At 35.4% G+C, this 11,077-nt stretch overlaps 1 protein-coding gene across 1 annotated transcript in view; it reads left to right on the forward strand.

The window, feature by feature from the left end:
- The window catches only part of ALiX (programmed cell death 6-interacting protein-like protein AliX), a 35,034-nt gene extending 27,948 nt beyond the window's left edge, over positions 1 to 7,086 (forward strand). Inside the window, exons 15-17 of the mRNA XM_089250497.1 lie at positions 2,083 to 2,248; positions 3,166 to 3,420; positions 6,602 to 7,086. Coding sequence (XP_089106623.1) covers positions 2,083 to 2,248; positions 3,166 to 3,420; positions 6,602 to 6,756 — 576 coding nt within the window. The 3' untranslated portion in view covers positions 6,757 to 7,086. The remainder of the gene's footprint in view (positions 1 to 2,082; positions 2,249 to 3,165; positions 3,421 to 6,601) is intronic.
- Positions 7,087 to 11,077: the final 3,991 nt, after the last annotated feature.

Consider the following 11,077-nt stretch of genomic DNA (forward strand, 5'->3'; position numbering starts at 1 on the left):
CAGGGTATCGATGGGATTGTTAGCAAATTCGCAGATGACGTGAAGCTAATGGGGGTAATTGGGAATCAGAGCGATAGGGAGCTGCTCCAGACCAACTTAAACAGGAGTGCAGCATGGGCAAATGAATGGAACATGACGTTTAGCGTTGACAAGTGCATGGTCGCTCATTTTGGTTCGAACAACCCACGGTTCTCTTACAAGTTGAATGGTGTCACTATCCTGGATGTAACTAGGGTCACCGATTTGGGAATTCTCATTGACGAGCGGCTTAGGTTTTCTGAACATTGTTCAGTGGTGGTCAAAAAGGCAAATAGAATGCTTGGTCTCATTTTCAAAAAGGTCTCTTTCTCCTGAAGGCCGCTTTTTCGAGGCTTAGTTCGTCCTGGACTGGAGTATGCTGTAAGGTTTTGGAGACCATACCTACAGAGGGACATAGACTTGATTGAAGGGGTGCAGAGAAGAGCTACGCGTGTCCTTATTGGCACACGAGGCTTGAGTTATGAGGAGAGACTTCATTTTTTGAATATGTTTACATTGGATGAACGCAGGTGTCGAGGAGATATGATCGAAGTGTTCAAAATTTTCAATGGGATGGATAGGATGGACCATGAACTTTTAGTACACCGCCAATCGACGGCTTTTACAAGGGGACACCAGTATCGATTGGTAAGGGACAATGCAAGGCTATGGTGTCGCAGGGAATTTTTCTCTGATATGGTTGTTAATACATGGAATATCTTACCCCCTGAGGTAGTAAATTGTAACACAATTGGCATGTTTAAAAAGAAATACGATAAATATGTTGGGGTAAATCGAGAAGCTATCCATACTTAGAATAAGACAACCATAAGTATTCTTTATGGGTATTGTATAATATTTTATCATGTGTATATATTGTTTGTAATTTTTGTTAATTGCATTTTTAATTGGGTTGCTGCATTTTTGAAATATATGACATCCGTATTTTTATGGGCATCTTTTTCTCAGCCACCTCATTGTGCATTTTGCCTGTTGTGGCGTTGTATTTGTATCATAGATAAAAAGTTAAAGTAATTAAATTGAAAAAAGAAATTTTCATAATTTCTCATAATACAGTGTATCCTGCTTATAACATGTCTAAAAAAATCCTCATGAAAAAACGTGAGTGAGAAATCTTAATGAGAATTAATTAATTCTCATAAAGTTTGGTCCATGACAATAAGTCATGCTAAGTGGGAAAATGTTCTAAATGGAAAAAATAAAATTTTATATAACTACATTTATGTTATTTTATAATGTGCTATACATATACTTTCTACTCAAAAAATCTGTTTCTAACACTTCAAAAATTAATCCTGGGACATTTTAAACCAATAATTGTTATGCTGTCAATGTCTTTATGACAAATGCAATTTGCTTTATGAAAAGTGTCTGAATTTAATAATTTATGATTGATTCTAAAATTTAAATATAAAAATGATTAGTAAAAAAAATAGATTATATCATCATATAGCGATATCGTAGTAGTGACAAAATGATAAATATAATTCTTATATAAAGATAAAATTTCAATTCTGTCTGTTCCTTTGAAAAAATGTTGATTGGTAGAATTTGTGGCTCTCTTTATTGAGTTAAAAGAAATTCACACTGCCATTTTAGCAAGTCAACAAAATTGGCGAGAATCAAGAATTTTAATTTGTCTTTGCAAATTTTCATTCAATTGTTATAGGGTAAATTTTACTGACAGCTTTTAGTATTAGAGGCCATTTAAAGGTTTTAATTTTTATACTTCCCTTCTCATTTTATGGAGGTGCTGCTATTGTGTGCAATTGATTTTTTTTCCTGACGTTTTGCTTTAATATTAAAATCTGTTGTATAATTTTAATATCTTTGGGACAGTTTTCATGAAACATCACATATGAACATGATTTTTTTTTCATTTACTATGATTTGTTTTCAAAAATTACAGCAGTTGTTAACTGTAACTTTCATATTTATCATAATATACATAGAGTAAATGCCATTAACTTTCATTTAGCAATCAAAGCTGATATAAATATGGTGATGTTTGTTTTGATCTAAACATTTTTTTCTTTTTTTCAGTTCTACAACAACCTTACTCAGATTTTAGTGGCATTCCAAAATAAAATTAATGATTTCTGTTTTGCACGAAAAACAGAGAGGGAAGAACTTTGCAAGGAATTGCAGAAAAATATTGTTTCTGAGGCCAACAAACAACAATCTCCTCAGGCACCAGCACATCATACTCGTAAGAATTAATATTAATTTTTGTATTCATGTGTTTTGAAAATGTGGCTCTTAAGTGGCTTCAAAATTGAATCCTTATTACATTTTGTAACCAACAGTCCATGTGCATTTAATTTTATACCATCTATTTTGAATCCCAAAATTTTTTTTTAAACATGAAACTCCATATCTGTCGATATTATGCCATAAACATATGCAGCTGTACTGTAAAAAAAATTCCCAAATAGCTTGTTTTTTAACACATTCACACCTGGCTATTTTTCATTAAACTTATATAGATTTTATTTTTAATGTTAATAATAATTATTGTATAATAATAATATTATTATAATTATTACTACTTAATGTCTCATTTGAAGTGATGTAAAGATATTTCGACATGTTTAAAATGGGAATTTTTGTTTCCCTATGCAAATATGTTACATGTCTTCCATCTTGCTCGTGAGGATATGCTTTCTTCCAATTTCAAGAATTCTTAACTATATGCACAAATGAATGCAATGGCAGAAAATATCCTTTCAAACACAAAGCAGGTGCTCTTCAAGATGATCCTCCACTATTGTCTTTTGTCTTCTTTTTGCAGGGGCAGGAGATTATTTCGAGATTCCAGGTAAAGCTTCAGATTTTGGACATCTTTCATGAATTTCCCTGAAAACTTCAGGCAGACAAATTAATGTGTACCAGTGTCTGGTTTTTTTTCAAGTTTTCCAGTTGGAACAATGGGATCATGCCCAGTAGTTTAGACGAAAGTTGCCTCATTTTTGTGAGAAGAATGTGGAATGACTAATAGTTATTATATATTATGTGCATTTTGGAATGAGTGAAAATTTATTCTCAAAATTAAAACTCACATTAGTTTCTTAAAGTCTCGCTCAAAAGAATTCTTGATTTTTTTTTTTTTCCTTTTTGTCATTACAGAGAATGCAAAGCCTTCTAGGCCTCCACCTCCAAAAAATACGAATAGCTACATTCCTCCTGCTTCTGTTACAGCTCCACCAGCACCAACTACTGGCAACGTGCCATATCCTTCAGATCTGGGACATATGGCAGGCATGCCTCAGTATCCTGCATATCCTACTTATCAGACACCGTATCCATATCCTACCATGCCTGCTACTGGTTATTATCCGTATCCGCAGGTTCCAATGGGTGGAATGCCACAGTATCCTCCAGGTAAAATATAATTTTTAATCAATACTTAATTTTGTGTGTATACTACCTCGCCAAAAAAAACCCAAAAAACTGTACACTCGACCTCTTTGTTGGTGAAGTGGATAGACAAGAATAATGTATTGTAGGAAAATCAGCATGGGTTCAGGAAGGGGAAGTTGTGTAATTACCCTCCTTTGATACAATTGGATGACCAACGTTAGTTGACCCAAAATTGCAAAAAGGAACCACGGCTATACACGTTTCGGAACTATATGAAGTTCTTTCATCAGTAGCTGAAATAAAGAAAAATATAGTAAAATACTCCTTATAGCGAGAGTTACTCGCTGTTGTAGACAAAAGAGTCTAATTGTAATTAGACTCTTTTGTCAAATGATGCTCGTCTTCCACTATGAAGGTCCACTATCAAGGTCCATTGGTTCGAATCCTGGCACAGAATGTCAGATGCAAGTTCTTTACCTACCAAGCCTGGGCTGACCACTAATGGATGGAGCCTTCATTTTCCGCCCAACTCCTTTGGTTGGAAATTGCTGTGTGGTGATATATAACCGGAGTTGGTGTGCGGTAAAGTAGACCAACATAAACAGGATTGCATTGTGCGCAAATGAATGGAGCATGACGTTTAGCATTGACAAGTGTGTGGTTGATTATTTTGGTGTGAACAACCCTTGTTTCATTTATGATTTGAGTGGTGTCATTATTCCGGTTGCAACTACGATCACATCTGGATATTCGTATTGACCAGCGGCTTCGATTTTTTGAACACTATACAGCATTGGTCAAAAAAGCAAACAGAATGCTGGGTTTCATTCTTTAGAAGGTGTCTTCTCGTTCTCTTAAAGTGATTCTTCCACTTTTCCGGGACTTAGCTCATCCTGCACTGGAGTATACCCCAAAGGTTTGGAGACCTTACTTACAGAGGGATATAGACTTGGTTGAAGGGGTGCAGAGAAGAGCTATGCATGCTCTGACTGATACGCAAGGCTTGAGCTATGAAGACAGACTTGGTTTCATGAATATCTTTACATTGGAAGTATGCAGGTGTCTGGGGTTATATGATCGAAGAGTTTAGAATTTTCAGCAGGATTAATAAGATGGACCATGAATTACTAATATGCCGTCAATTGACTGCTTTGACAAGGGGCATCAGTATCGATTGGTCTCGCCACAGAGAGCAACAGACCTACAAACAGTACAAATATTCAGTCACGACACATCACTCACTTCACTTCTGAGATACAGATGGCAGCACTGAAAAATTATACACAACACTAGATACGCACTCAGACTGTTAGGTACACACAATTACACTTCCGGCACAACTCACTAGGTAGAAAATTGCCTATGGCGATAGACCTGAGTTGTGCTCGGTTTGAAAAAAAAAAAAAAAGTATCGATTGGTAAGGGGCAACTCAAGGTTGTGGTGGTGCAGGGAATTTTTCCTCTTATAGGGTTGTGAAAAAATGGAATAGCTTACCCCCCCAGAGTTAGTGATTTCTAACAGAATTGACACATTTAAAAAGAAACATGATAAACATATTGGGATAAATCAAGAAGCTATACATTTTTAGATAAGACAACCATAAATATTTTTTATGGGCAGTGTATTATATTTCATCGTGTACATATAGTTTTTTTTTTATAATTAATGTTACACTGAATTGGGTTGCTGTATTTTAGAAATGTATGGCATCCATATTTGTTATGGTTATCTTTTTTTCAACCAACTCGTTGGGCATTTTGTCTGTTGCAGCCTTGTATTTGTATTTTTTGCATAGAATTTTCAATGTCATGCAATATTCAGACTTATTTTAAGCTAGATCTCATCAATATCCTTAGTTGATCTGGGAAGAATCGAATGACTCATCAGACTCCTCTTTAACAAACTCCATAGGATCTCGATTATATTTAGGTAGAGGCTTCGTAGCTGACAGACAATTCAAGTATCCTAATGATGGCTTGTACTCTTTCAACTATTTTTTCAGAATTTAAAATGACATTATTTTGGAGCATGCCATCATCTTCAGAGATGAAAACATCCATCAATGGATAAATTGAGTCATTAAGTGTAATGAAAAAAAACAATCAACATACTTCAATTTATTGCTGATAGTATTGTAATATTTTCCTCGAAGCTTCTATGGGGATGCAATGGAATATATTAAGATTTTTTTTTTTTGGCCAGGTAGTGTATTTATGTATTGAGACAACCTTTAAATTGACCACACAAGTTCAGGATGAGGACAATATTTTTTTGATACAGGTAATTCATAAAAACTTTAGAAAATGCATCTAGAATATTAGCTTTGTAGGGACATTCAAATACGGGTATGGAGCATCCTATTTATTCTTCTTTTCATTAAATTGGATAGAACCTGTGACACAAAAGTACCATTTACACTGAAAATAACAAAAAACTGATATTTTACCAGATAAGGAAAAATCACTAAAATCAGTTTACACTGCACTGCAGTTCTACAATCGTCGTGCGAAGGATTATGAGGAATGAGATAAAAACCTCTATCAATCCATAAAAGGAGTAAATAATTCCCAAATGCACAATACCAAAAATGCAAATGATTTTTGTACCTGTCATGCTTTAAAAGTACCGTTCACCTTTTTAAGCTATTGAGTAGGTTTGATTTCCAGATTTTGCCTGCGTTTTAGTCTGCAATCTTGTGTACGGGGCAATACAGAAATTATTTAGATATATTTGAAACAAGATCATTCTCTTTTGTATCGTGACTTTCAGTAGAATGTCTTCTCTTGTACCAGCCACCTTTAACCATTGACACATTGCTGGCCACATTTGACATATCACCGAGTCCCCTCCCCCCCCAGGCTATGTGTCGAAGATCCCTGCTTTATTGAGTTTTTATATTTTCATTGTCTGGCTCCACAATTCAAAGTTTTATTCCTAGCAGCACATACCATGGCATTCACATAACATGCTGTTATAGATTCTAGTAGATGCATTTCTACAGTGATTTACTATCAGGTGATATTAAAATATATATCATGCAGTCATATATTTTATATCCGAGCACATGCAACCATTTTTCCCAACAATGTCTTAAACTGGAAATTAACGTTAATGGGTTTGTTTCTAGTTTTGCCTGTAAAATTCAAAACACCAACTCTGAATTTCACAAAAATAAAACTTGTTTACTTTTACATTTTCAAGCTTCTGGTTACCAAGGTCCACCACAGCCTCAACAGCCTCCGGTTCAAGCAGACCAGTACCACCAACCTAATTACCAACAATATCCACAGCAACAGCAGTATCAGCAGCAATATTATGCTCAACAACAGCAGCAACAGCCACCTTGGCACCAGTGAATTTAGTAATTTAGCCAGCTTATAATGTAGCAACAGTGATACATACCTTGTTAAAGTTCGAAAATTGTTTGTGGCACAACGGAATCAAATGGTGACACTGTCAAACTTTTGTAAGAATGTTATGAGTATTGGTCTTTCTTCTTTTTTGTTAAGTATAATTATTATATTGAAAGAAATTGCGTTATTGCTTTACGTGTATATGAATGAAATGAAATATCGTTAATGTTAAATAACTTCTTTGACATGCATTATTGCTTGAGATAGAGGAAAAAAGTTGTTAAAATTGGCAATTTTTGTGCTTTGAAAAAGATTCAGTAAATTTACTCATTATATACTGTTTTTTATTTGTGCTGTACAATCACAATGATACACGCTGCTATACTGTAGAAGTTTAAAAAAAAAAAATTCAGTGAAGAAAAAATAGTATAATTTCAGACTTCATCCTGGTTAACATTGTAGTGAATGCTATTAGTAGTGATGTATGAAGATGGAGCTTCCCTTGATAACATATGCAACACAACCCAAGGAAAACAAATGTTTTTGTGAATTGCTATTTCACTTTAAAATGACACCCATGAATGCTGAAACAATTCTGAGGTTTTCTAAATCAGACGTACACAATGTCTGACCTGTGACTGGATTCCATCTGCCTTCATTTATTCTGGAAAATATGATATTTATTTGCTAGGGAACAGTATAATGATAACATAAAACTGACAAAACCAATGCAGGATCTTATGCATTGAGGTAATACAGAGATGAGATACAGGGAACGGGAAAAAACATAAGACGATCAACGATGATATGGCAGCTGTGTATGACCAACATCACCTAGGGAATGAGGCCTCAGCACGAAGCTTGTGATATCACTGAGGTAGGCCATCTCACCTATAATCATTGGACATGTTAAAAAGGGTTCGGATGGCACGTGTCAGCCTGCTATATCTAATGGCTATAGATGAGATGGCCTACCTCAATGGTGTCACAAGCTTCGTGCAGAGGCCTTGTTCTCTAGGTGGTGTTGGTGTGACCATGGAGAAGAGAACATCAAGGGTGTATTAGAGATTTACCAAATGCCAAATTCTTCACAACCTTCATACAGGGATTCATCACACCGGGTGTTTGAAAACACCAAGAGGATTTTTGTGCACACCCACTCAATGGGCTCTTGAACAGTGACAGAAAAAAAAAACACCTCTTGAATATGCTTTCACTTCCCCCTCCCCCTCGATCATCTGTGAAATGTTTGTGTGGTCAATTTTATAGACAATGTGTTTAAAATCAATTTTTATTGTTACAATGAAGTCGAGACGGAGGGACATGGGATATATAACCTTACAGAATTCAGTCCACTTTAGATCAGATACGATATTGGGTACCATTAACTGATCTTTTAAATTTTGTTCATAAACATGTTAGTTAAAAAAAATTTAAAAATTCAATCTAATTAATATAATATGAGAATTTAAAGGATGAGCTCTGCCCCCCTCCCCTTCTTTCTGCCTTGGATTATTATCATCAAAGGGATTAAATATTTCTTAGCAATATAGTTCTTCATGATGAAGAGCTTGTGATCCTTGTTAAGTATTTCCTATCTTATTTGTTAGGATAAGATCTGAAATGGCAAAACCCACCAATGCCCATGTACAGAGTTCTAGAGGTTGTTTTCTTTCCCCTGTAAAAGAGGCATTTTTATCAACTCAGTTTGTTTTTAATTTCAGAAAAATTTTGAAGCTAACCAAACGGAAGTTTTAGTGCTCTAACAAAAAGTTTTAACTGAGATGTGCAATATTAAAATTTAAGTGTTTGGCATGGTTTACATATTGAAAAAATTCCTCTTGTGTATGTGCAGTCGAGCCTAATCGTTCTATGGAAAATGGACATAATATTAAGTGATCATAATATTGAAAGTTCAATGTATATATCTTCTGTGAAGAAAATTCCACGTGCTGATGAAAGTTGGCTGTCGTCTTTGGAAATTTAATGCAGGCCCTCTTGTATACCAGGCAAGTGTGCTACCCATACTCCAGAGACACAACCTTGTTTTTATATAACACATTAATAGCATGCTGCACTTAGTGGAAATATTGCAGTTTCCCTTAAGTACAGCAACGACTGTCCTAGAAGAGACAGCTTTCCTTTCTTAGGTTAGCATCGGCATAACAACCAGAAAAATCTTAATGTATTACAGGCTGAGAGAGAAAAAATAGTGTCTTTATTCATTTAGTTTTTACGTAAAAAATAGCAAGGAAAATGTATCATTTAAAGTAAAATTGAAATGCAGAATGTCTAATTAGAATTTAAAGTCTGATAATATCTCACATTGTACTTATTTGAAACAACCATGATGAATTGAGGTCAACTAAAAAGTGGTGCTAATTTTCAGCATGAAAATGTAAGTCCATTTCTCTTTAATGTGCTACCATTATCTGAAGAAAAATTATTATGAATGCCTATATTATACATGTCTTAATGTTATGGTTAAAACCTTTTGTACCCTTTCTCCTAGGCTCTATACATACATATACCATTTTTAAGAAACCTGACCTCAAGATGGAAGTGGCATGTTTATCTTGCCATTACAAGCAGATTATAAAGAAATCTGATATCAAGGCCAAACACACTTAGGGATGGGTTTGCTTATTTCTTCGCAAACAAAGAGCAAAGCTGAGTTTGGATGTTGTAATGGATTTAATGGTAGAAATGAATTACCTTTTGGGTTTGATAATACAATTGAATAATCGACGTTAAATCTACCCAAAATTCAAAACAAACACTGCTATAGGCCTTTCGGAACTATATGAAGTTCCTTCATCAGTAGCAGAAACAAAGAAGAAAGAAAATATTGAAAAACTCCTTATAGCGGGAGTTACTCGCTGTTGTAGACAAGAGTCAAATTGTTGTTGCCAGTTCATTTTGAATTTGACTCTTGTCTACAACAGTGAGTAACTCCTGCTATAAGGAGTTTTTCAATATTTTCTTTCTTCTTTGTTTCTGTTACTGATGAAGGAACTTCATATAATTCCGAAACGCATATAGCCGTGTTTGTTTTGAATTTTGGGTAGATTTAACGTCGATTATTCAATTGGATTTAATGGTGTTTGCAAGTCATTATATTGGATGAAAAATATAATGTGAATAAGAAAACATGTAGAACTTATTATGCTGGTCGCTATAAACAGGTTCCCAGAAAAATCTACTTGATAATTCCCCTGACCAAAACTCCTTAAACTATATTTCTTTCTTAAGATCCTAACCTTCTTAATATTTTTCAAGTTTGTCTTTTCCCCCAGTTCTTTTAGATTTTCTCCAACTTCCGAGGTCCCAGGGAACCCTATGTAATGAGTGTGGTGTGTTCGTGTAATTCAGCTACTTTGGGAGACTGAAGTGGCAGATGACTTCAGGTTGGGAGTTCTAATCCCAGCAGTGCTATGTATGATGTGTTGATGATGTTATTAGTTTATCATCATTATCATAGTATTATAACAAGTTGCAGAATGGCAACAGTGTAGCATTCGAATGTCAGCTCGGTTGTTATTGTCATGTCTGTCTCTGCTGGATGTTTATTAAAGTTTTTATTAGGTTCTCATTCATAATCAATGTATCTTATCACTAAACATGGTGGCAGCTGAGTTGCAACTCCATCTTCAAGCAGGAAAGAAGCCGAATCGCTTCAGCATGAACGAAGTAGCACAGCGTGAACTGATTTGCTGCTGGCCACCGCCGGTCCATGTTTTGCAGCTACCAAGCCTCGCATTCGAAGAACAACCTGCAGTGAATTGGAAGTTATTTCATTGAAGATAGAGGAACTACTTCATCCTCTGTCAACTGGATGGCCAACCAGAACAGTATAGAGTAGCCCTTTTTCCTCTCATGCTTAGATGACGGCGCCATGCGACTGACTCTGTGATGGTCTGGATTTCATGTCTGAAGATAATGATCGAAAGGTTTCAGAGATCTTGGAGAAGTTCGAAGTTTTCGCAATCAGCCAGACAAACGAGACTTGTGAGAGGGCCCTGTTCAATAAAAGATACCAAAATGAAGGTGGGTCATTTGATAACTTCTTGGTGGCTCTCAGAAGCCAGATTAAACTATGCGGTTACTGCGATAAATGTTAAGGACTCTTACTTAGAGATAGAATCATTGTCGAAATCCGAGATCCAAATACTTAAATGCACAGCTGATTAAACACAGGTCTCTATTGCTTGAGAAATGCATTGATGTTTCTAGGATGGCAGACAAAGCCACAATTGAGAATGCAATCCTGCGTTCACCTTCTGAAGTACATAAAGTTAAAAACTCATCAGAGTTTCGCAAGATC

This window comes from Pholcus phalangioides, unplaced genomic scaffold (genome assembly GCF_987345545.1).
Source record: "Pholcus phalangioides strain wild (caught in Gottingen) unplaced genomic scaffold, Ppha-v1.0 ptg000024l_1, whole genome shotgun sequence".
NCBI classification, from domain to species: domain Eukaryota; kingdom Metazoa; phylum Arthropoda; class Arachnida; order Araneae; family Pholcidae; genus Pholcus; species Pholcus phalangioides.